At 40.6% G+C, this 26,967-nt stretch overlaps 1 protein-coding gene across 2 annotated transcripts in view; it reads left to right on the plus strand.

Annotated features, from left to right (window-relative positions):
* The window catches only part of GRIK1 (glutamate ionotropic receptor kainate type subunit 1), a 171,198-nt gene extending 146,218 nt beyond the window's left edge, over positions 1–24,980 (plus strand). For both annotated transcript variants that reach the window (XM_086462335.1, XM_086462343.1), the window contains 5 exons: positions 179–297; positions 4,403–4,620; positions 9,559–9,784; positions 14,131–14,381; positions 24,825–24,980. In XM_086462335.1, coding sequence (XP_086318461.1) covers positions 179–297; positions 4,403–4,620; positions 9,559–9,784; positions 14,131–14,381; positions 24,825–24,980 — 970 coding nt within the window. The remainder of the gene's footprint in view (positions 1–178; positions 298–4,402; positions 4,621–9,558; positions 9,785–14,130; positions 14,382–24,824) is intronic.
* The last annotated feature ends 1,987 nt before the right edge of the window (positions 24,981–26,967 follow it).

A 26,967-nucleotide genomic window follows, 5' to 3' on the forward strand; every position in this document is an offset into this window, starting at 1 on the left:
CTGCTCCAGAGCTTACACGAGGCAGCCACGAGATGTCCCATGCACAGCCTTTCAGCTGAGGTCTTCTTCTTCGTGCTTCCTTCATTAACCTCCTCACTTTGTGCGTTGTTCAGCAGGTTTGCTGCCGCTGTGTGTACTCTATTTGATGTTTACAGATTGTTTCTGTTAACTGCCACAGGTTTACACCATATGAATGGTATAACCCCCACCCGTGCAACCCAGACTCAGATGTGGTGGAAAACAATTTTACTTTACTAAATAGTTTCTGGTTTGGAGTTGGAGCTCTCATGCAGCAAGGTACACCGGTTACACTTTGTTATCGCACACGTCCCACAGTCTGCTCAAGGGCTTCTGTGCTGGTAAACTCCACCCTCTGTAAATACAACGTATACTGTAAAACCTGATCTCAGAAACTAAGCAGTAGAAGAAAGGAAGAAAACAACACGTCACTGCAACCAGGAGCAGGCAGAGGAGAGGAACCTGTGAAACCCAGAATAGGGCTGCAGCAGGAGGAAGGAGAGGAAACACCTGAAAGGGAAGCAGAGATGAAATGTAAAACGATCGCAAGAGGGATATGAAGCGCTTCATGCTGAAGTTGAGTTTATTGGTATGAGAGGTTTGGCAACAGGAAAATGTTGGGCTCCATCCCAAGAGAAATGGTAACAGCCTTAGCTACCCTAGAAAAACTGTTATAACTGCCAAACAAAAAAAAAAAAAAAAAAAAAGATGCTCTTTCTTCAGAAGTGTTGTTAAATTTGTTGGCACTTGTCAAACGCTGTTTAAAACCAAAACCAAACCTTTTTTTTATGGCTTTTCTGCAGGTATGAGTCCCATCCTTCTGTAAATGCATCCAACCCTAGAAGCGTTAACTTAACCCAGTCACAAGTCCCTGTTGCTGATGATTTTGGAAACAGCAGGCATTTTACTCAGTTGACAAGGAAGGGCAGTGAAGCTTACTCCATATGGGAAGTCAAACAGATATGTGTACTAAACATATTTGTTTATGGTGTGTATGTTCTAAGGTTTCCAATTCAATCACTACTCACCAAAACTGGGGTCTACTGAAAAGAATGAAAATATTTTCTGACAAATATTTCAAGTTGAATCAAAGCTGAACAAAACCCCCCACCCCACGACAACAACCAAAAAGGCAATCCAGAGGAGGGCCCAGCAATACCTTGGTGTTAAATTCCTAAATATTTAAGTAAGGAATATAAAACCATCTCTGCATTCATCCAGGTACAGTTTATTCTTCCCTCTTTAACAGGCATAAGTAGCAGTAAAAAAATACACGAAGCAGATTTTTTCCTAGATATGGTAGAGAATAAAATTTGTATTGTACCTAAGATGCACTTGCTTTTATTGGTGCACTAATGTATTGACAGGATATAGAGCTTCCTCATAGAAATTACTTTGAAGGAGGTTGGATGAAGGAAGAGCCATTCTGCTTCGCCTTTTTGTTTTGTTTACCTTCCAGTTTACCCGTAAAACACAGGCTGAGGTTTTACAGTATCAGGCAGGTGTGTGTACATAACTGTGATTGCCCTGTGTGTGAAAGTGCCCCAGGATTTTGTGTTTCAATGTACTGCCTTTTTTGGAGTTTACCATCATCCACAGCAAACTGTGGGATGCAGTGTCTGCTCGTTACCACTACCTTGGGTACATGACAGTCAGCCCCAACCAGACTCTGCTGGTCTTTCAAGAAGAATAAAAACAAAACAAAAGAAAGAAAGAAAGAAAAAACATTTGTAAGGCAACACAAATGTTTCCATGTACAAACTTGTTGTGCGTGTGATTGTAAGTGCATCATCATTAATGTGAAGAGTTTGAACATGATGTGAATGGTTGTGAAACTGCATCTGGCGTTACGCTCTTTCTTGTTGGCAGCAGCTGCTTGTTATGCTTGATTGGAAGCCACTTGTTCTTAAATTTTAAAATGTGATGATCAGACTTTCTCTTTTCTACAGAGCGTGAGCAAAGTCTGGATCAGGATTGGCTGTCATGTCTGCCATAAAAAGGCACTAGAGAGACTTCAGCAAGTATTGTCTCTGACCCTGAGTCTTGCTAGCAACTTTTTTATTTAGACGTTACTTCCTTTGTTTTTCCCCTGAAAGTCTCAGATATGTTACACATACTCTGAAAGCATCCAAACAGGGCACATTTCATCCAGCTCATTCAGAGAAACCATCACTTTCAGAAAGGAAAGCTATCTGTCAGAGCCCTGGTTCAGCCAGGTAGTGGGTCAGACCAGGGGTATCTGGTTAAGGAGAGCGCAGAGGGTGAAGCCAGTGAACATGGAACATATATCAATGCCTTTTGCTGGAATTAAGGCCCTCGAAAAGGTGAAAACTGAAATAATCATGGGAGTGATCAAAAGACATGCTGGGCCTGCTTGGTTCAGCTGGAAGCAGAGTGTGCTCAACACCTCACAAAAGGAAAACAGTAGCTCACTGCATAATTAATAGGCTGTGGTGTTTTGGGCTTAACTGAACTGAATGTATTCTGCTGCTTTTTCACAAACAACTTTTTGCTAGAGGAAACGATAGGAGGTTTGGCGTCTCACCCTGCAAATTCAGCACACAGGGCTTCTCCGCCTACTCTCTCGTGCCAACGTAAGGCTGCGCTGGCAGATTTCGTGGTTGCTTGTTGAGATATCTGCAAGGTATCCCTCTATTATGCATTACTGGGATGTATATGTCAGAGCTAGGTATTGCATCAGGGTCCAAGTGTAGAAATTCTGTGTAGCTGTCTAACCTTAAAAGAAATAATACCTTCAGGATGATCTGAATCAGCAGTCCTAGAAGCCAGCTTTTGCAGGTCAACCCCAGATTAGAAATAAACACATATTATACCTGAGAGCAACAATACAAAAAAACAGGAAAAGATTTCATTGTATTCAAAAAAAAAAATAAATCTAAGCTGAAAATCAAGAAAGTACAACAGACCACAAACATAAACCCAGACTGAGCTGCAGCTCTTGAAATGAGTATGTTTGGACTTGAAAATTTCAGGTGAGAGTTTTTGCTTTTAGACTGTTGGTTTAATTTGAAATCCATGCAGCACCAGGGCTGCACAGGGCTGCACAGGCAGAGCATCTGCTTTCTCAGTTTGGCAATTCTGTCAACCTACTCAAACCCTTGGGCTATGCTTAGCTTTGACCTTTAAGAGACGTGTCTATATGTTTACAAAGCTAAGTCAAATCTGTTTGCTGGTTGTTTGGAAAGTTTTTACTCTTTCAGTCTTTGCCCCAAAAGTCACATTCAGATTTTTTGCAAAGGCTGAAAGTATTCTCTGCAACGTGTTTAAATTTCTTACAGAAATCATTAAATAGCTGGAGAGAGATAATATGTCAACATGTTTTTCCAGTAATAGAGCTATGTTTGTCACATCAAAAGCTTTACGTGCTAAGATCTCCATTCACAGGCACTTAAGTACTTTCTTAAGTTCATCCTTCATCAACAAAATAATTATGCAAAGGCTTAACTTTGAAGTCAAAAGTATTCAAGTGACTGTCTAAGTGCTTTACTGAACCAGATCCTTGAATCCCAAGTAACAAGCTAAGGTGAGTGGGGACACCTCTAGAAAAAACAGCACAAAGCTTGCATCAGAACACTTAGAAATATGAGTACCTGTGTGGCTTAAATACAGTTTATCTGAGCTGTTTAGAAGCTGTTTCAGTGCACTTAACACCCACACATGCTGTTCTGTGGGGTTTTATGACAATAGCAGATTACTTTGATATTTGTCGGTGTGACGTGCAGGCAGATCTGCTAAAACCTTTTCAGCAATGAGTGTTAAATACACTGTCCAAAACTTTGCATTGCCTAGTAAATCCAAAGGACATTTCCAAATGTAAATGACACATTTGTAATAAGATGTGTTCTGGGTTTTGAACACAGGTTCATATAGGCTGATGAGTTCACTGGAATCGTATTGATCACCCTGTTTCTGCTTAAGTATGTTGATAGGATGCACAGGGCAAGTTTCTCTTTGTAAAGTATTTCTGCCAGGTAGATTGTAAGCAGAATAGCATTCTGCTAAAGATCTCTGGTTAAAAAATTGATTACAGTATACTGGGAAAAAGGGATTCGGGAAACGAACAAAAACGCTAGCATAGCTTGCTGGGGATGTAAGAGGTTAATATCACAACGAGCATTAGCTCAGAGATGTAATGGGGCTTAGACCCAAGCATAATTCCATTTGTCATGTATCATGGCATACATCCCCTTCACAGTGTGTTACCATTATAAATGTTAGCTGTGCATCTGTGAGACTATTGTTTAAATCATTTTATCATACTACAGCTCATAAAAGCATTCGGTGCCTAAAAACAGTCTGTGGTATCAGGAAAGGCATCTTTCAGCATCATTTTAATATGATCGTTTTGATGATATTGTGACAGGATCAGAGCTGATGCCCAAAGCTCTTTCTACCAGAATAGTTGGAGGAATATGGTGGTTTTTCACCTTAATCATAATCTCATCCTATACTGCCAACCTGGCTGCCTTCCTGACCGTGGAGAGGATGGAATCCCCCATTGATTCGGCAGATGATTTGGCAAAGCAAACCAAGATAGAGTACGGGGCTGTTAGAGACGGATCCACAATGACCTTCTTCAAGGTAAGATGGCATCAGCCAGCTCTATGCGATTGGACTGACTCATGGCCCTGACTCATGGCCCTCCAGCAATAAATGGTGAGGCGGATCACAACATTTGAAAGGATTAGCATAATAGGTGAATACATCATTTGCTCAAATCCACAGAGGATCCTTCAGCAATACTAATGTAAAAGATAGGAGATTTTCCGCTGAGACATATGGAGAATCTGATGTTGTATTGCTGTGAGGGGCTAACCCGTGCCTTTGATGTGAGAGTCTGAAGGGAATCAGGGTATGGACCTGGGGACATTCTCCTCCAGGTTGCTTCTCGGGGTGGGATCTCAGCTTCTTTCAGCCACTTGGCTAAGATAACTTCTGAAGGTCACGTTTGCACCACAATAATAGTGCAGGCAGTCAAAACTCAAGTTTATTTGTCCCTTTTTTAAAATGGTCCATAGACAATATTACACAGACTATTAATATACAGGCCACATACACACAGGAGCGCATCTGTAAGTAAAAGATCATTTTCTGATTTTCTGGGGCTAATTTCTTTGTAAATAACGACTTTTTTTTTTTTTTTCACTATTAGTGTTAATTACATACAAAATGGGTTAACATCATAAAATGTCAACGTAAAAGCCAACAAGCTATAAATATAGGATATGCACAAAAATCCTGTGACAATTAGAATTAATTAGCAACTTCATCGGTAGTCTCAGCAGGGAAGTTAAGCACTGAATGAATTGGTATCATCCTTTTCACTGTAGCATCTAAGAATGGTGTTTACAGATAGTCAAATATGCAGTGCCTTTGAAGAGGATGAGACACAGTGGGGAAGCAGCATATGGGGCAAAATAACACTCGTGCCATGCACGTGCTGCCCCAGCCCGAGACCCTTGCCCTGCTTTAACTGCAAGCCCTTATGCTTCCACACAAGGCAAAATTCTTACACACAAAACCAATCTTGGCTACATTATTTGGGTCAGCTTTCAAATGAATGATGCTCATTAAGGACGTTTCAATCACGTAATAGATCTGATGGTAGGCTATCCCTGCTGGAGCTGTCAAGGGTGAACTGCCCTTGTAATAGCTCTCCTGTGGCTGAATACTGTGCACAGAGAAATGCACAAACTACAGTATTTTTCAGAGCCTCGTTATAGTCAGTTCTTGAAATGGTGAGCTGATATTTCCGTTAAGAGATTCTGGGAAACCCATCTGGAGATATTCCTGGAAACTACATAAGGCAAGTACCAGACTCTCATCAGGAATATAAGGCAGGAGGAAGCAGCTGTGCCACCTTCTGAAGGACTCTGGGAAACTCCCTTTGTCTAAGAGTTCTTCATTGCCCGAAAATGGTCATTGCCATTGCTATTCTGAAGTCAAATTCAGAATCAGAGCGAAAACTTCAAAACCTGTTGCTTCCATGTTTTTTTTAAAGGAAATGTCTTCTGAATTTCAACATGAAAAGTTCTGAACAGATTTCTAGAACTGTTTCCAGCTTTACACTGTTGGTTTTTTTTCACCATTAATCCCTGAGGTTAAAATTTGTAGGCTTAAAAGAATGAAAACCTTCAAAAAAAGAAATTCAGACAAGGTGATTGAATATTTATATGCTATATGTGCTAGCTTACTTGTGACTGAAATACACGTGTACACAAACACAAGTGAAAGGACACTATTTTTTTGTACAGAATAGAGATGGATTCTCTGGCAGACTGAAGGTGACATAGTGAAAGATGCATGAAAAATACAATTTATCACACTTGCAAACCAGTGAGACACACATAGTGTTATATAAAAGGTGTTATTATTTTTATTACAGAAGCCCTTCAAGATCCTCACAAGATTAGGATTTCTTTACACTCCCCAGGACTTAAAAAAAAAATAATCATGGAGCAGGACTCTGTACAATACATACGATAGATACGTATGCAAAAGCAAGACTGTGCTCTGCAAGGGCACGGCTTTGCCTCCCTTGGGCTGTAAAATACTGCACATACTTCTTGAGCTAGGTAAGCACGCACACATACACACACACACCAGTGAGAGACCTGGGAATGAAGAGAAGGCAGGAGTAAGGGTTCTTGGGCAGCAGTTACTCCCCTTTGCACTCTCCATGTGCATTGCGGTGTAGTTTAAGAAAAAGCACTTTTGCCATAACAGTTCTAGAGAAGACACCTGAAATAACCCTGCCTCTTTTGGGGGAGCTGTGAAGTCCTGGCCTGGCTTGGACAGTTTCCCCCAGGCTGCTCCATGCTGTGATGGACTCTGGGAGCACCCCAACACCCAGAGGTACCCAGCAACAGCCATGCCCCTGTGATCCACAAGCTGAAGGAGCTGAGCTGTAGTGAAAGGTGCTTTTCACAATGTGCCTGTGCTGCAGAGACAGTCCTGCCACCTGGGAGTGCTGATGTGATGGGGACAGAAAAAGGTAAAGGACAAATCAGCACAACCAGGTGCAACAGCAGTAAAAAAAAGGAGACATACATGGCAAAAAGTTTTCTGAGGACATCAAGTGCAGCAAAAGATCCTGACACAAAGCAAACTCTGAAGAGCTCTGGTGTAGGACTTTGTGTGTAAAGTAGCAGCAAGAAGCCCCTGAAAGATGAAGTTACACAATGTACCTGCTGGATGGGATGCAGGCTGGGAACCATATGAGAAAAGCAAGGTACTTCCACTGCTTTCCTGAAAACTCCACGTTTATTCAAACTTGTATCACTTTTTATTTAGTCTTGTTTAAAAAGCTTATACTAACAGTTGCATTTTTTCCACTAATTTAGAATGCCTTACACTAGTATCCCCGTTGCAATAGCATCCCCAGAAACCTATTGCTAAAGAGGCAATTTTTTCAAGGAAGTTTCTGCAATGACTCTGCCTTCTAGCCAGGTGGTGGTGGGAATGAAAACAAAAGCAATTGAAATTGTTTGTGGGAAAAAAAATGGAGTTTTAACTTTGAACGAACCTCAGAGTTAGCCTACTCCCTGTACACAGATAGCAGATCTGGCCATACCAGATGAAAATACCCAGAAAAGAGGGCCTGGACAATTAAGGAGTGCTCCAGCTAGGGGATGGGGTTCTAGGCAGGCGAGCCAGCAGGATCTCAGGAAGCATTCACCATCTGTGTGCATGTCCAAATTTGGGAAAAGTCCAGCTGAAGGCAAGATGTCACAAATGGTGACACATACATATTTCTCCAGGCTGCTGTCCTGTTCTGTTTCCAACACATCCATAAATCTTCCACTGCTTTCTTGCCCCTCTGTGATAACAAATCTTAATCTCATGTTGCAACTCTTGCCAGCTCCTACCTTCTGATGTGCAGACATGTTTCCACTGAAATCAATGAGAATTCAAAGGCCAGAATTTGGCATATGATCTATCCTGAAAAAAATGGGAGCTGGAAAGTTGAGAAGGTTTCTTTCAAATTCATATGAATAAGGAATACATCCTTCCAGTAAATTCAATACCAGACTCAATCTACTGCATAATCTCGTCATCAGTTTCAAAGACTATTCCAACTGAGCAGTAAAAATGGTTACTACTAGTAAAGATCCACTTAACCATCTTCAAAGTTCAGCAGTTTCCTGTGGCTTACCAAATTCAGGTGGAATTTAGGTGGCGTTCACAGCTATTGACTTAACAGGTGAAGCATATTAACACTTAAAACTCGAAGAACCAGAAAATCAACTTCTCACAAGAATCCCCCAAACACTGATGTTTAATAAGTACATACAGTCTCCACACAGTGAGTCTAAAATCAACTATGATGGCTATAAACAAAAGTTAGGGCCCATGAAGGAAGTGAGGATATACTACCTCAGAACCGGGGAAACCTGTGGAGGACCTTCAACTCATATTTACATTAAAATGTTTGTGTGTGTCAGGCTCGTGCTAGGCTGTAGCACAGAGTAGTTCAGTAGTGGCTGGCTTTACCAACTTGAGTCAAAGTCATCTCTATTGACAGTTTCTAATAGTCCAGCTGTCTGTAAGTCTATCTTGATATTTGATCCAAAAGTGGCGTTGTGTGCTCAATGTTGTTTGAGAGCATACAAGGAAGAGAGAGGGTTAATCATGTTAGTACTGTGCGAGTGCTTGAAGGCTTTTTGGTTTGTAGATAACACATCTTGAGGGCAGCAGGCACAGGACTCCAGCACATCCCTGAGCAGGTTCAGTTTTTCATTTCATATCCTCCAACAAAGGCAGAAGTGGGAACAAGGGAGCACTGGCACTGCCTTTCCTTGCAGAGTGTGTGGATCCCTTGCGGGCTCCCACAGCACAGGGAAAGGAGCAGGGAGGAAGGGATGTTCAATGCTGTAGGGGGGTGGTTGGGGCTTCTGGCATACCTCTTCCCTGTGCAGCTGGGCATTGACAGAGGACACGTACACACTGCTCCTGGCAAACTCACCCTTAGCTTCAGTGGGAGAAGGATAGAGTCCTCAAGAATGATTGCAATGGAAAGCAGAAAGCAGAAGATTGCTTAGAAGCTGCTTTGTGTTTGTTTCTCAAGTTTTATCCTTGAAGCACATGACTTCTAGGCAAGTGACATCAATACAAAAGAGCTAGTACTTTATTCATCACCAGGCTTTTGGAGTAGTGTGTTTGCCCCAACAGGCAGAAGCACTGCTTCTGAGTGTAACAGTATCCAGCTGCACTAATTTAGCTGGGCTATGTGCTGTAATCCGTGTAACAGCATTAGCCCAAAAAACTTCAAAGCACTCCACAGTCGTGCCAGCAATGAAGTTCCTGGCACTGCAAAGGAAGTGGGGAAAAAAAAAAAAAAAAGATTCCTCAGCATAAAGCACAGTAAGAGGGAAAGGCTGTGGGAAGGAAAACCCTGCTACCGGTTGTCTTTCATTCAAGATGTTCTACTGGTATCAGTTATAACAAAAGGCTGAGGAATATTTTGCAAGGATAATTTGGGTGCTGGTGTGATTCTGTGCCCTCGTTTTCCCTCCTCAGAAATCCAAAATATCAACATATGAGAAGATGTGGGCATTCATGAGCAGCAGGCAGCAGACAGCGCTGGTGAAGAACAATGATGAGGGAATCCAGCGTGTGCTCACAACAGACTACGCACTACTAATGGAGTCGACCAGCATAGAGTATGTGACTCAGAGAAACTGCAATCTCACCCAGATTGGGGGGCTCATTGATTCGAAAGGCTACGGCGTGGGAACGCCTATCGGTAAGATGCTTTCCAGCACAGGTGTTATGAAGCATGGCCAGCAAGGTTCCCATCAGAAGTTTAGATGGCTATTTGAATCATGTCCTAATCTTTTATAGATCTTTCTCATTGAAACAGACTCTAGGAGCCTTCTTTTAGGCAAAAACATCTACTCTTGCCTTGCTCATCTACAAGCAAGAGGGAATATAGCAGTGCAGGCTACATCTGCAGAATGTGTGACCTGCTCGCCTTCTGCAGCATCCCCTCTGTGCTGCTCAAGGTGCAAGTCACTCTACTGAAATTCAGTTTAGTTTGAGAAATCAGATAGTGTCTCTGGGAAAATGGAAGTGGGCAGGATAAATATTATGTCCAATGTATGCATCCCAAAGAAAGCTGCATGAAAGCAGATGAATTTCTGATTTATTTCAACACATAAGAATAGCAAGAAGCAATCGCAAGGCTCTGCATCTGCATTAGGGATTTCAGTGTTCTGAGCTAAGCAGAGTTAAGACTCCCAATCTCTGTGAACTCTTTCCAGTAGGCCTTTTTTCAGCATATCTGGTATCTTTTTCAAGATTGTATAGTTACAGAGAATTAGAAAGTGTGTCAGCTTTTTGTGCTGTGTTCTTGTGAATAATTGTTACTGGGCAGCCAGATTTTTTTCCTGTATGATATACTTCTCCATACTACTCACATATGTATTTACCATGCCACACTCAGTTAATAGCTATGCAATTTTATTGTCTTCAGGGGAATTATTCAAGGCAATATCAGTTTACACAGATATAACAGGTGAAGTACTTGGTCCATCAGTTGCTTGGTAGACCAGATATAAAGAACAGAGAAACACCACTGCACTTTGAACTGTGATTCTATATGCTACTGAGTACTTCAGACAGATTGTCGTCTAGATAATATTTTAAGTATAATTTTCCACTGGCTATGTGAGAACAGCCTTGTCACCCTGAGGAAAATGATAAAAAAGCTAAAATCCCGAATAAAGACAAATGTATGGCAAGAATTTCATTGCATTTATAAAGCTGCTACATTTTAAACCAAGAACAATGAAGGAATAATTGGAACAGATGGCAATCCTCAGAGGGAGTGCATCCATTGGAAATACAGCTGTGAAATATATTTATAAGATGTGCCTTAATTTTCTTCTTAAGGGAAACTAGCAAAATTCAGAGGGATAGATATCTCCAATCACTGTGGAATAATTCAGTGCTATCAGGCATCTTAAATTCTTAAACGATTTATTTCAGAAATAAAATAAGCCATGGAGATCCTTCCACTATTCAGATGGACCCTAAAGGCTCTGTTATTCTTCTCATAGCATTCAAGACTACTGATTGCAGAAGCTGTATGGAAAAAAAAAGATGACTTGTCTGTGACCCTTAGCACCAAAGTTTCAGCAAGTCTTAACTGGTCTGCATTTGTTTCTTCAGGAAAATGTACAACCATATGGCTAGGGTCTGCAGCAGCGCAAGTATGCCTTGCACTCCAAAATTTCCACCGAATGAGATGAATATCATCACTATTCTGCTCCCAAAGAAACAGGAAAGAGAATTTCAGAAGTTTTATGAATACAGGAAAGCTACTATTTTATCAGCGCATCTTCTGCAAGTAAAAAACTGCAGATATAGGCTGTCTTCCTACTTTTTTTGTGCTGAGTTAGGATAAAGGGGATTTAGGCGTATCAACAAGAATCTCCATTTACATTTATTATGGAGCCAATGGGTCACAGAGAGGAGGCCATCAGCTTCCTGGCATCTGAAAACATCAGATTCTTGGCAAAGACCATAACAAATGAAGAATCTGCAGTGATGATTGGTGGTGAACTTAGTGCACTCTGGAAGTACTGCTGTAGCAAAGGCACCTCTAAGCAAAACCTATGCAAAATGTCACCATGGGAGGAATCCTGTTGAGGAAAGCAATATTATTATAGATTTCAGGACAGGTATTAATTCTAGTATCACTGCCAGGGCTGATGCTAGTAATTCTAACACTAAAGCTATTACCAGTTACTTGGGAGACTGTTAAGAAAGTAGATAGCTGTATTTCCTGGCCTGAGAGGTAGGCTGCTCATAGCTCAGAGGCCATAAACGATACACTGAATATTCAAAGAGACGTTGAGATGGATTTGTGTGCAGTTGTAGTGCTTACCAATAAAACATTACTAATCCAACATTCCAGGCACACTTGACAAACTTTAAAAGCACATGTAGAAATATAGGTGTACCTGTTACCCTCAACATGAATTATGATAATCCTGCTGGCAACTTTAACATCATAACGAAGAATGAACATCCCCACAAATCCTGCATTGTGACTCAAGTTCCTTCACTTTACCTAACAGCTTTGTCCTTCCAGACAAGGGAAAATAGATGACCCCTACAATCTAGCAGACTCCAGCTATCGGGGTGACAAACCTCTCCTAAGGTAGAAACAATTCTGCTCTTTCTTCTGAAAGGCACTGCTATTTTCAGTGGTAACAATTCACTTCTCTGAGTAAAGCCAGTTTTGAAGGTGTTTCCGTTTTGTTTTCTGTTGTGCTTACATTTGGCTTTTTAATAGCATTCATAGAAATCATCTATTCTTATGGCAGGCCTATTTTCCTTTCAAAAAGTTGGCTACCTCAAGCAGTGGCTGCTCATTGCTGGCTTCCCAGATGGACTTTGTATAATCAGACACATGTTTATTGGCATCTGTGGTCACAGCATGTCTTAGCGCTGGCAGTAAGATACACTGAAAAATAGCTGAGGTAGTGTAATAAATGAAGAACTGCAATGTTTTTCACACTGATTCTCCTCAGACAATGCTGCAGGCTAAAGGAAAAGGAAAGCAGAGAGGGGGACTTGTATTCATGGTACAATCATTTTTAATAATGTCCTGCGTGGCAATATAAGAAAGAAAACTGAAGCTGTGAGGCCAAATTTCCAAGGCTATTTAGATGCATAAAGACACAGAAGTGGTGCCTAGTGAGATTTTTTTTGAGTGTCCATGTCTACGTGTACCACTGAAATTCTGGCACATATTCTGCCTTAAAAGTTTGTTTACCTTGATTGGTTTCAGAATTGCAACTGCTTTAATTAGCAGCAAAATGTGACTTTCGGTGAAAATAAATCTTAAGAAAATAGTGTTATTAATGTTCTAAAGGAGAGGAAAGGATGGATGGTAGTTAGCTACACGGACAAAGGACTGGTGACACTGTATTTCAGCCCAGACACTAAACGCTTCCAACTGTAGGAAGTCCAGCATGGCAGGATTAGGGGGCACATATGTGCCTTTAGAGCCAAACAGCCTTTCTTGTAACCCTCTCCTGCTTGCTATCATAAAATCCTTGCCCCATAAAGAAAAGTGTCTTTCACAATGTCAAAACCAACTTCCACTTGTCTATTATAGTTAATAACAGGATTGCTGCTATTACTTCTGACAACTTCAGCTTCTGGCAACATGGGAAAAGATGATCGGTAGCAATTTCCTTTAACTAGGCGCTGCTCCGGAAGCAGCGTGAGGGGCAAGCCACTCCCTTGTACCCCTTTAGGGCTACAGACTTGTGCTTCTGCAATAGCCCAAGTTGGCTGCAGGGACTTACAGGTGGCAGAGATTTTGGAAGATGGAGAGCCAGAGCAGAATGTGAGAGGCAAGCCTAAACAGATTGAACCGCCCAACATGACCCCACTATTTGCCAGATACTGTACAGGCCCATTAATGCCTCTGAGCCTGAAGACACATCATTTAGCAAGCTGCTGGCCTGCAAATAAAAAGCATGAAATGGTTGCTATTTTCAGTTTGCAGTGCCAATATCGTTGCAAGTCATGGGTAAAAAAAAAAACTCAGCTGCCTTGTGTTCTTACGAGCTGTAAGGTAGTTGAAGTGGAGTTGTGGGCTTACGCAGGTATAAATGAGAAGAGAACATATCTGGTTGACTGTGGGCTTTTCTTAGCTGCTCATATCACATGCAGTAGGAAAAATAAACAGCTGTTGAAGTAAATAGAAGAGATGCAAAGTGGAAAGTCTCAAAGGATGCTCAAAGCAATATTCAAACATGATATGGAGGAATTACTTAGCAAGAAAACCCACTGCCAAGACTTAAATAAGCCTCAGTATGAGACCCTAGAAATTATCATGAATTCCCAAACAAATAACTGCACCAAAGAAGCCTTCTACTTTCTAGTCCTCAGGGAAGACACCAACAAATAGTCCTCTTCCCCCTTTCAGCCCGAGAGAAACGAAGTCCTTCTAGCTCCAATAATCAATTTTGTGATAATGAAGCACTCTTTCTACAGATAGCAGAAGCTTACTCCCTCTCTGCCTTCACTTTGCTGCAACCATCACTGATGGGTCTTGCTCTTACCTCACAGGGTCTCCTTATAGAGACAAGATCACCATCGCCATCCTCCAGCTCCAGGAGGAGGGAAAGCTGCACATGATGAAGGAAAAGTGGTGGCGAGGCAACGGCTGCCCCGAGGAGGACAGCAAAGAAGCCAGTGCTCTCGGGGTGGAGAATATTGGGGGCATCTTCATAGTGCTCGCTGCAGGGCTTGTCCTTTCAGTGTTTGTAGCCATTGGTGAATTTATATATAAATCCAGGAAAAACAGTGATATTGAGCAGGTGAGTCATCCATTTCCAGCTTGCTTGTGTTTCTGGGAGGCTGAGGTTTGTGGATGTGGAGGTGACTGCATTATACGTCTCTTTACTGGAGTGCAGATTTTGTATTGCTGAACTCTCACCATGCGTTTCTGGCACTAAAGACAAATAATTTATTAATAAGAACAGGGAAGTACCTCACCCACAGTCCAATTAGTACTGCTTAGTATGGCAGTGCAGAACATGAGCAATTAATTTCTCAAACAGTTTCTGCTTTATCTTTAAGACTTCAAGTATAAATTACATTGGAAAGGAATAAAACACAAATGGATTTTTTTTTTTTTTTTTTAATATGGCGTTAGCATCAGCCCTTTGAGTAACAACAGGAATGTACTTCCAAATCCCCGAGTGCATTTTTTCTCTTGCTCTAGAAAGCATTTTTTTCACAGCCAGGGGTTTACACACTGTGCCGAAGCATGCACTTCAAAGCAGAGACACCTACTGAAAGGTGATGGATGCCACAGTAACGTAAGATTATGGAGCCAAAGAAATTCTGGTTATAGCACCACTGAAGCTTAATGAGCAATTTAAAAGGGCAGAGGGAAACCAAATGAAATGCTGTGTATAAATCATGCCTTGCATATTACAGCAGTTTGTGAGATAAAATCAATCATTAAAATAGAGTGTAAACACCCATTTACTGAACCACCAGCTGCTGTAAAAGAAACAAGGCATGAGCAGCAACTGTGAGTCTGTTCTTGAAGTTGTCTGCCAACCCTCTTGCTCTGGCTCCCTTCCCTGGTGCCGGTTTGGTTCTGGCCATGTCCTAGACACCTATGTGGCACTGTTTGGCTTAACTGCTATAGCTGCCCTGATCCCCTTCGTTTCAACAGGACTTATAGCAGGGACAAGGGTCACATTGCACTGCAAGATTTGTGGCCCCTGACACAATCACCAAGAAGTGGGTTCATATCACCTTACTTCAAGTTTCTAGACATGAGGCTACTACTTCAGAGTTGTTTAAGCTCACTTTGCACTTTTAGATGGGAAAGGCAGGAGCTTTTCCATGGGCAATTCATCCTCTTCATCTAAGGTGTAATACTGCAAGGCTGATGACATAAATGCCAGAAATGACTGTTGAGAAAAATAACTCTAACGAAGGCAACAGGGAGGAGTGGGAGGAGAACATTTTGAACTCGGTCTCAAAGGTGCAGTTTACACTGCATACAGCAGTGGTGCTGGGACATGAGAGGGATTGACACCTGAGTAAAAACAAGCAGCCAGGGCTGAGGTCCTCAAGACAACAACATCTGATTTTGGATAGGATAAATCACTTGTATCTCCTTGCTGCTGGTAAGGGATCACCTTAAGCTAAGGCTACGCGCCTGCTGTTCTGACAGCTGGAAGGAAGTGAGCTGAATCCTAACATGCATCTTCATTTTCCAAATGGCACTTGGTGTTATTTTGGGTCCATGAGACCTAATGTCAACGTCAGTGGACTTGGTCCTCACAGTATCCTGCAGGAGAGAGCAGCTCTTGACCGTGAAGACATCTCTACGCGTGCCTAAGCAAGCCCTCATAAAGGCAATGGCACTGTCTATGAGCAGCAGACACAGCTCATGTGGAGCTATTTTGCAGACCATGTTAATCAAAGGGTCCCTGTTTTGGAATAAGTCAGAGATAAAGGATGAATGTATTTTGCACATATTGAAGATTTCTGATTAGTACTTTAACCCTATATAACAGTTTTAGCACAAAATGCATAAAGGATGGATGAACATCTTTGTTTCATTCACGTCTTAGGAGATCTTTCGTTCAAATACGTTTTGCAGAACAGTTGCAGCTAATTAAAATGTTTCGTATAAATACTAATATGGTGCAGAATATCCTGTAAACTCTTCAGGAGTCTGGGAAAGGCAACGCATTCCTGAAGTCATAGTTAAATTGGACCTAAAGATTTACATCACAAGGGAGTGTTAATTTACTTAGCAATATGTTGAGTGAACAAAGTAGTATTCACGGATACATATATACAGATACATATACCATTTCTGAAATTGTACTACTGTTTCACAGCAATGTGTTGCTTAGGCAGTCTCTTAATAATTAAAATATGTAGGTAAGTTAATGTGGCAACATCATACTTGTTTTCCAGAAGTAATTTTACAGAAAGCAGAATACCAGCTATGCCAGGGTTCCTTTCTAATTCCTCTCAGTTGGTTTTATTTTTATTCTGATGAAATAAGCAGCTTAGATGGGAAATGCTATACAGTTATATTATCACTAAGCTAATCCAAAGCATGAGTCAAACACAATCTCGGACTTTTCTGTTTCTATAAATAGAATCTCTTTTGATTTAAATAGCTTTTGAATCTCATTCTCATGTTTGTTTTTAATTTTACTTCTTTCATTTATTTACTTTCTCCATTTTTCTTTTCTTGCATGCAAGGCCTTTTGTTTCTTTTACGGACTACAGTGTAAACAAACCCATCCATCCAACTCCACCTCTGGCACCACCTTATCTACGGAGTTAGACTGTGGCAAGTTAATCCGAGAGGAGCGAGGGATTCGAACACAGCCCTCAATTCACACTGTATAGTCAGGAAAGAAAAAAGGTGTGTCCAATGGAAAGCATTAAACTTAAACAGTGCACATAATGGCAAAGGTTGTACTCACCAACACATAACTGATGACTTCAAAGTGCCTCTTGCTTCAGCAGGAGATAAGCTTATCTAAAGCAAATTGTCAAAGTCCTGGAAATTTGGGCAGTTTAAATGCATATCACAGAAAATAATTACACCTACAGCGAAGAGTGTGTGCAATACACTGTAGTAGATTTTAAGAATTATCACAGTCTCTATGTGCAATTGTCATCTTGTCATTTCATGGGTAATTCACCTTTTTCAGGTAAGAAAAATTATTTACCTCCTTTTCATCTCCTACTAAACCTGAGTAAACCAATGGCAGTCTCATTACTGGAAGCATGGAGAAATATCTTTCTTGGTCCCTGCCGAAGCATTCAGCAAGTGGGCCAGGCAGTTCTTTAGAAACCTCAGAAAATAACCTGCAGGGCTCCATCAACTTTCTGAACCCCTATTATAAGCAGCCAGAGATTTTTAGCTGACATATCTTATTCCCAGTGTCAATATTTAATGAATTTTAATTCATCCATTTAAAATTCATTAGCCAAAGCCTCCAAGTAACTATCATAGCACAAAATCATATATATCAGTTAAATTTTATGCCATGTAACCATTAACATTTAAGAACATGTTCAGCAAAAGAGCCCTCAGGCACCCCCAGTACATGCCTTTCACAGAACAACTCCATTGACTTGGCTTGAGTTCATGATGTTTACTATTTTAAGGCTTTGTAACATAGAAAAATCCTTTATGGCAAAATCAGGATATCAATTTATATCAAATAGTAAAGCCTTGGCATTGCTTTGCATATTGAAACACACAAGGAAACTTTTGTGTAAGAGATTGGTACTGGATGCTTTTTAAACCCTGGAAGGATAACAGTTTGATTTCCTCTAGTCCTCAGCTAGTCTGGGGACTGACAGAGCAGAAGACAATGGACTGGATCTGTTGTTGCCACTGAAAACATATGACAACAATCTGAGATACAGAAAATGTATAGAAAAGCCATCTCATAGGTTGTCATGAACCATGGCAAACCACATTTTCAAAACTTCTTACCTTTAATCTGTATTTCATTATATCCCAGCTTACCACCAGTTTCACCAATTTATTTCCCACCCCTCACACCTACTTTACATTTTCCTACCCACTGCAGTTCCTCCTCATCAAATAGGTTAATGATCTGTTTTATTGAGGGGCAATTTCTGGACTTTACTGCAATTAGAAAACTTGTTTGAGTGGATGCCTTCACATTCAATGGACGAAGTTCTGCGGGGAAGCTCTGCTCTCCTCTTGGATTGTTTTTGTCATACCTGGCTCCTGAGAAAATCCAGAGAATACAGTGACCTGTGTTTTCCTTCTATGCATGTTACTATTTTTCTCAGCATCATTTATGCTGGCAACATACTTAAATATTTTTTGTGACTAAGATGTACTGGTCATAGCTAGGCTATACCAATTCTTCTCTGCCAGTGCTCATCCATGAGTGTTTATGCTCCACTCCAGACACTGCAAGAAATTGTCTTGCTCAAAATGGCATTTTACCTCATTTGAATAGGGCCTTGACATCTTTGATTCTTCATAAAATCAACCTTCTTACCACAAAGACCTGAATTGGATCTTCTGTATCCCCGATTTAAGAAGGCACTTTTGTTTGCAGTTTCCTAGGGGAAGAGATGTAAAACTAATTAAATTCAGCTTCTCTCCACTGAAAGAAAATTCCTACTGTGTTTATCTCCATCATTGCTCTACACAAGAAATCCTCCAGGTTGCAGCTCTGACCAGTTTTCTAATCACTTTTTAGATGACTGCAGAATCCAGAAATCTTCAGTCACCTTTTTGGCAATAATTTTCACATCTCTCAAGGAAACAGTCACATTGTTAATAACAGTCATCGTTCCACTGTGTCTAGCTATGCCCACAGACAACCTCACAGACTTCTGCTTGCCTGTGGGAATTACAAAGCAGCTCCTCCCTTCCTTAACGGAGTTTCATACCTAGCTACAGAAAGAGCTATTAAAAAGCCTTACTTGCTTCTTAACAGCTACGCCAGCAGCTGAGGCAGTGAAAAGCTGGCATACCACCCCAGTGCTAACAAATCTATACTTTTAAAGGCAGTTTTTGCAAGGTTTGCCATGGCTCCAGGAAAATGCAGGTGCCTTCAGACTAACAGTGAGGCTCAAAGAAGGCACAGCCTGTAGTATCTGCCATGAAACCTGTAGCACCTAGGACGACTCCTGCACGGACATAACAAGCTTCAAGAAGAAGTGTTGAAGCATTCAAAGATTTTCTGCTTATCAGCACTCTAAGCTTCTATGACCGCTATACTTTCGAATTTGGCCACAAAAAAATACCCTGTTCACAAATACAGGTGGTCACCATTGCATCTTCTTAACTTGCAGCTGCATCCAGGACCCAATAACCAAACTGAGTATCCTTTCTCAGATGTGTGTCAGCGCAGGGACCTTGTTGTGCAATCAGCACAGAGCCAACAACTCTGCCTGTGATGGATGGGCCACAACAGACTCCATCAGTTCTAGTGCTGTGGTATGAGTAAAGCATAGCCAGAGCCATCTGGGGGGAAAAAAAGCTATAAGCATACTCTTAGGTCATTTTATATTAATTTTTGGTTTGCTGTTGCTGCATCTTACTCAGAACTCCCAAAATATTCAAATTAATTAGCGTTTGCATAAAATGGCATATGATTTGACAGACAGAAGCCACCTACCATTGGAAGCAAAGGGGCTGTGAATAAGCTAGTCCCATGCCATTGCCAGGTTTATTTGGCTGGGGTCAGTGTGCCTACCTTTATTTAGTGGCAGCTCCTGCACTCATCAAACAGTCTGCAAACCAATTAGGCAAAGATGCAGGGGGAAAGAGGGAAAAAGGACGAGACAAGAGAAGAATGAGAGGAACAAAGGCAATATGATCCCCCATTTCAGAGAGCCAGGAGGAGAGTGGGTTTACAGCATGCCTGCATTGCGGAACTAGACCAAGCACGACACTAACACTTTCTGCAACTAGATTGGTATTTCCTCAAAGTGCTGCCACAGTATCCTGTGCTTGTGCCATCTCTCTTGGATCAAAGCCTTGAAGCTTCACATCTTTAGCTCTTTGGAAACACATGAGGGGGAGAAGGGGGAGATGGAAGAAATCCCCTATCTCGGTGAGGTTCTTGCAAAATAGAACTTTTTCTGAAGTTGTTAAGTCTGCAAATTCCCCCCTTGTTTCAACAAACATCATCTTAAGCCCATCCATTTTCAGGCCATAATCCCACCTACGAACATGACTGTGGCCATCTATGCCTTCACGGAGCAGTCTCTTTTATGTTTAGATGGTTTGGGAGACCAGCAAGTAGCTTTACTGATTTTTTTTCTTGTAAACAAGAAACTGAGGAACAGTTTATGTAACTGAGGAAGAGTTAAAATAATCCATGGATTATTGTCATACTGTTTTGACAACCACTCTTCAGTAGACTCTGACAGTTTAAAAGACTTAATTTAGTGATCTCCTCATGCAATTAGCCATCAGTGACAGAATACTCAAACAGATTCTTAATGTGCTGCAACAGCAGTTTACTCACTAGGAGAAACTATTTTGGATATTTTTCCTTTGGTACACTAGGCACAAATCACTTTCCTTTCAGCAGAAGACATATGTCAGTGTCTCAGCTACAGGTCCTTCACTGTGATGAGGACATTGCAGAAGAAAAATCTTGACTTCTGCACTTTCTCCTCTGTGTCTGAGCTGGTCAGGTCTTCCAGAATAAAACCTGTCCCACGTCCTTTGGTTTTCATAGTTCTTGGTTCTCCAACACAGCCCACTGGGTTTGGAGGGTGGGGTGGTGAGGTGGTGTTATTTGTTTGTTTCTGCAAGGCATTAATAAAATGCAAATGAAAAGTCTTGTCCCCAGTGGTAGCCCAGCAGCATAAGCAGGTAGATAAATCCTGGCTACAGATTATTTTTTTTCAGTCTTGTTTCTATTTTATTTTTAAATTCTGAATCTATAATTATCCTAAAGCTTAACACAGTCTTCTGTATGGGAGTGTAATGAAGGATTTGGGAGCTTCATGACCAAGCTTTTATAGCCTACTGGAATGACCAAAGGGCGAAGAGAAAGACTCTCACATCACAAGGAGAGCAAAATCTATTCTGTTTTTAAAGGATGACATTTCCTTTAAGCCTCACATGCCATGTCCTGCAGCATTTTGACACTGCTAGAATAAGAAAGTTAAGGTGACTAAAAGCAAAATGTTAAACTTATTACTCTGTTGTTAAATGTATTGCTCTGTGCCTAGTCTGCTCTCTGGGTGAGACCTCAAAAGCGGACTTTACAGCATGTAAAAAAATAGCTTTTTAAAGAAATCCTTTCAGTCTGGCTATCCGAATATGAGACCAAAAGAACAGTATATTACCCTCTTAAATGGGATTTTAATGTCACCGTCCCCTTTTTAAAGGCTACTGCAATTGTGCTGCAGACATAGTGCTGTTCAGAGGGCTGTCCTGGGAGTCCCCACTGAATGCGTTCCTTGTCCATGATTTTCCTGTAAATCCTACAGTGTTCTGTCTGAGTTTGTACTCTCTCTATACCACAGTTTTCTACTGTTTGAAAAGTTCAAGGCAATTTCGGTTTTCAGACATCTGTTCAGTTTCCTAATTGCACTCACAAGCTTGGAGATAAATAGGATTTTGAGCTATGCTTCCTGCGGCTCAAAAGACAGTTCATGTCCTTCTGAATGATTAACCAAATGCCTCAAAGTTCAAAGTATCATCTCAGATTGCTCTTTCAGACCATCTGAAGCTCTGTGTGAAGGCAGAGGGCAGAGACAGTCCTGTGTCTCCCAGGTTTTTGATGCTCTTTGCCACCTCCAACTAGTTTTTTCAAAGGTGATAGGATCTCAGACACAGGAATATGCGTAAAATTGATCAGAGTCGTAGTTATGTCCATAACCATTGAAATACCTTTGAAGTATCAGTCCACGGTCTTAAATATACGTTTAATTCATTGTTTCAGGTTGACAAAACTCATGCCAATGGTGTTTTAAGTCCTTTGAAATTAAGCGTAACGTAACTGTGAAAGTAAAACTGCTTTTGTGCTTTTACAAAGCCAGGAGCAGGAGCTGCAAGGTGTAAGACCCAGGAAACATCACTGTAAACCCTCTTCCTGTCCCTCTCCCAACCCACTGTCTCTGTAGCATGGCTGAGCCCATTCCGATGTGTGTTGAGTGTGTGTGTTTCGACCTCTCGTGTGGGTAGTCAACCCATTGGGATCTTGCACTGCCAGGTTGGGATAGGAGAGTCTCAACAAAGCAGAGCCCTTTCAGGTTTCGAATGGCCTACTTCCGTACTTCATTGGGTGGATAAACGTGATCAGTTTACAGAAAAGATCATCAACAAGAACAGTGATGTTTTTATACTCAGTTTCAGATGTAACTGCTATTGATGAACAATAATGGCAAAAGTTTAATTCTTAGACAAGAACTAAACATCAAAGCCACTCCTAAGAATAGCTTGGAGTCTTTCTGATATTATTTACTTTAAAATCCAAAACAGAGTTGGAAGCGAAAACAGTGAGCGCTTCACAAATCATGTAGTCCGATATTAAAAACCTCACACACTCAATGTCAGCAATATGTTTTAAATATCTATCTGCAGATGTAAAATTATCTTCATGGGACTATTTTGTTGATATGAAATTGAAAAGTATTATGATAATTGCATAGCCCAAATAATACAGATCCATTTGGAAAATTAAAATACAAGCCTATTAACAAGGCAATAAAATGTACTATTTCATCTGCAGAAATCATCCTTGTATGCACATCGCAGAGCCTGATGGCTTTTATTAAATACACACATAACACATAGGTTAGTAAGAACAACAGGGAAAGACAATAAAAATAAACCTGATCAATCCTACAAATGGTTATTATGATCCTTTCCTCATTTGCCGTGGAGTTCTGGAATCACTTTGTAATCTAGATTTTGAAAGCTCAGTTAAAACTAAGATAGTAGAGACAAATTATCTGTGCTAAGTCAGCCACTTAGAGCATACAGTTTTATTAGTTTGGAAACAAGTGGTGCTGCTCTCTAAAAAAGCCTGAAGCAATATAAAAATAGCATCTATGTTAGGATGCTGCCTGCTTCACCCACTGCTTCCAGACAGCATGGGGATGCAGCAGACACCTTTGACTCTAACTCCAGTAGTGATGGAATTCCTATATTGCATTGTCAAGGTAAATATTTAAATTATAATTGCACCAGCAATGCATGGTTATTACCAGACAGTAATTTGAAAAAAAAATCAGTACACTGCCCTGGCCTACGTCTATTACATTTTGGGCCTGGTATGAATTAATAGTAGTTTAATTTATGTATACTTAAGAATTTTAGATGAACAAAAGTTAAGCATCTCAAGGAAAGAGCGTATTAAACTATAGACTTAACAGACTACGAGATCTTAGTCTGTGTGCAGCCCATCCCACAAATGGACATATGACATATGCAAGATCATACACATTTAAAATACACACACATGCTGGTGCACTGATGTCTTAAGGTCGTTTGCAGAATCAGGGTTACACACATTATAAGAAGGGTTTATACCAGAAAGAAAGAAGCACGATATGTGGGACTCACTTCTCCAGGATTCCTTTCTAACAGGAAAGCTTAGGTTTTCTCCTTTTCAAATAATATATCTGTTTTTAATTTTTTTTAGCCCTGTATAACTTGAAGTCACTATTGGATTATTACTGGTTAAGAACGGAACATTGCTCACTTTGCATTGGCATCACTCTAGAGGGGTATTTGTATTCGATACAGAGAACCATGTCTGTGTGTTGTTGCTGTCATTTGCAATAACTGAGGTTTTAACCAGTTGTTTTAAAGCTGGTCAGTTCTGCAGCTCTAGAAAGGGTTTGTTAGGAAGGATTTATTCAGCTTGATGAAGGTAAGGTGGTTAAAGCTTTGTTTCACACTGATACCATCACTTCATTTTATATATAATTAATCTATTTTTATATATATATATTTGCACAGAACAATTTTTTTGCATTGTTAGATACTCCCACTTAAAGCCTCTTTGTGATTTTTTTTTTGTGTTACATGTAATTATTCCAGCTGTAGATTTTAAAGGATGTTTCCACTTACCCAAAATGTCTTTGTTAATGTTGTGATAGTGGGAAGGAAAAAGACTTCTGTTTTCTTTCTAAACTATTCATCTATCTTATTCTTGTGGTAATTTTCTCCTTTCTTCAATACACAACATTTGAAAAAGATTCTTTCCAAAGAAAGAAGGAGGTTGAGGACTGTGCTATATTTTAGAAATTTCTGTTAATTTCGTAAGGCAAAAATAACTAAACCACAAAGAAAAATCCAAAAATTATGTTCTTTGTTTTCCCCAGCTTACCCTATTTTTTTTTGTGGCTAAGGTACACGTGGTTTAAAAAAAATAAGATCTTTTTTCTTTTAAGGTCAGGAGGAAATTTACCTACTGAAAAAGGGTAAGTTTTATGATACGAAGCCACCAAAACATCACAAATGCATCTGTGTAGAATTTCAGAAACAAGCATAATCAGCTTTAGTTAAGCCAAAGTTAAATTAAATTCAGTGGAAGTCAAGTTAGGCAAAACCCATGCTTTATACAGACTCACCTATTATAACTTAGGGGCTTATTCAAAGCTGGCAGAACTCAGCAGAGAAGCTTTCCGAGCCCGCCAGTAAGAGCTCAAGTCCTTGCTTCTAAAAGCCACCGTTTGTGCAAAGGGTATGGTCGAACTCTGCCTTCAATGAGAATTGTTTAATATGCTTTCCCGTCTTCCACCAGTGTCTTTCTTTCAATGCGATAATGGAGGAGCTTGGAATTTCACTCAAGCATCAGAAGAAGTTAAAGAAAAGGTCGAGAACTAAGGGGAAATCTTCATTCACAAGTATCCTTACTTGTCACCAGAGGCGGACACTGAGGAAAGAAACCATAGCATAAGCAAGAGAGACCCCTTTGAGAAAATATCAGGAACAAAAAACAAAACGAAAACATTGCTGCCTACAAGTTGATTGTGGTGGGATTTCTGAAATATAGACATTTACCTTGTTCTTCAGAAATTCTCTGTGGTTTCTTTTTTTAATCTAGAGGTACAACAGTTTAAATTCTCACATAGACTGATGTACTACTAATCATATGGGAAGTGTCTCACTATTTCTTTTGGGATGGATTTGTATGTTCATCTGTTTTGCATCTCTCTTCCCCTCCCCACACATTGCTGTATGTGCTTTCTAAATAAACAAATAAACAAGAGACAGGGTTCTTTTTTTCCAATATCCGAGAGTGGAACTTTTTTTTCCTTTTGAAGAAAAGACTGCAGTTCTACTGAGCACAGTTTTTAGAAACCAAGACCCAGACAACCAAAAATTCATACAATTAACTCATAAATAATGACAACAAAAATGTATTAAATACAAAGGTATCCAACAATGCGTTATTTTTGTTGTCACTGATATTGTAAGCAACAGTCTTCAGGTGCATTTCTGCGAGAAACTTGGTTTTCCTTATCCTTTCTCTTTTTCATTTCTTTTAAAATACGATTATTAGGTTTTATCATGGCTCCAGGTGCTAGATGTTCAAAAAGAAAAACCAAAATCATAAAAGTCACGATCTGTGAGCAGGAGAAGGCGATACTGACATCATCACACTACCATATCCTCCAGCTCCTGATACCAATAAAACAATTCTTGACTTCAAAATAAAAATCCCTTAGAAATTAGGGCCAAGAATATTCAATTTATAACAAATCTTGACCACAAAGATAACAACATCTGACAGGAATACAGCCAATGCTAGGGAATTGAAACCTTTTCTTGCAGCTACTGGGAGCATCAACAGAATGCTTTAACAGTGAAGGAGAAATTAAGTCTTTTTTGTGAAGAAACCTCTGTCCGAAGAACAGTGACGCCTTATAGCAGCAGATCCCCCCCTTAAACTACCTTTATATTGCAGTGAGGTGAAGCACATTTATATTTATTGCTGTGTCTCTGATTAATTCTGTTGTTCTGTTACTGATACCAGCTGGTTAGCTCTGAGGATGCCTGCAAAAGGAAACAGGCGAAATGCAGGCACATGGACATTTCAAGGGATGAGGGTGCGTGTAGGAGATGGGTGCTTCTTGCACCCAGCACCTGGAAGCTGTACACCTGCATGCCAGGTTATATATATAGATCTGGTCTGTCCAGGCTATGACCACCTCTAATCCTAAGGTAAGGCTGGAAAAAGTGAGCCAGAGGGACTGAAGCCACCAGTTGATTTTCTGCACCACACATGGAACCCAGAGAACCTGAGTTGTATCAATGGTACTTGCTTCAGCTTGCGGCAATATTCATTACCCAGGTGCTTCAACAAAGTGTTAAGTTTTATTGACCTTCTTATATTCCCCCAGGGAACTTAGTGCTTATGATTGATTACCTTTCCCTTGTTTCCACGGCCATGTCCTCTGCAGAAGGAGAAAGTAATGTGAGAGCCTCTGAGTGGAGAAATCTCTCCTTCACCTTCACCTCACACCATAGTTCCCTGCAGTCCCCTGTGAGTTTTTATGCTATGCTGCATCGCAAGGTCAACCTACAATGAATGGTATTGCTTGCAAAAGCCCTGCTTCAGAAGTGATACATTTTGATATTATTATGGACTAGAAGACACCTCTGTTTATTTAGCTTTTCCATGGGGGTCAAGTTTTCTAAACCTTTCTCCGTTACCACCACTTTCCCCAAGGCTCTCTGTAATTGCTCCATATCTTTCTCAAAACACGATGCCCAAAACTAGATCTGCTTTTCCACCCATGTTGAGTTGGGCAGAAAAACATCTTCTTGTGTCTCAAAGGCCGTACTGCTGCTTACACACCTTGTGAGGAGATCTCCTTGCCTGAATCAGGTAAGGTTGGTGACCCCTCTGTGATACAGGCAATGATAATTTCAGCCTGTGT

This window comes from Leptosomus discolor, chromosome 1 (assembly GCF_034619465.1).
Source record: "Leptosomus discolor isolate bLepDis1 chromosome 1, bLepDis1.hap2, whole genome shotgun sequence".
In the NCBI taxonomy this organism is placed as follows: domain Eukaryota; kingdom Metazoa; phylum Chordata; class Aves; order Leptosomiformes; family Leptosomidae; genus Leptosomus; species Leptosomus discolor.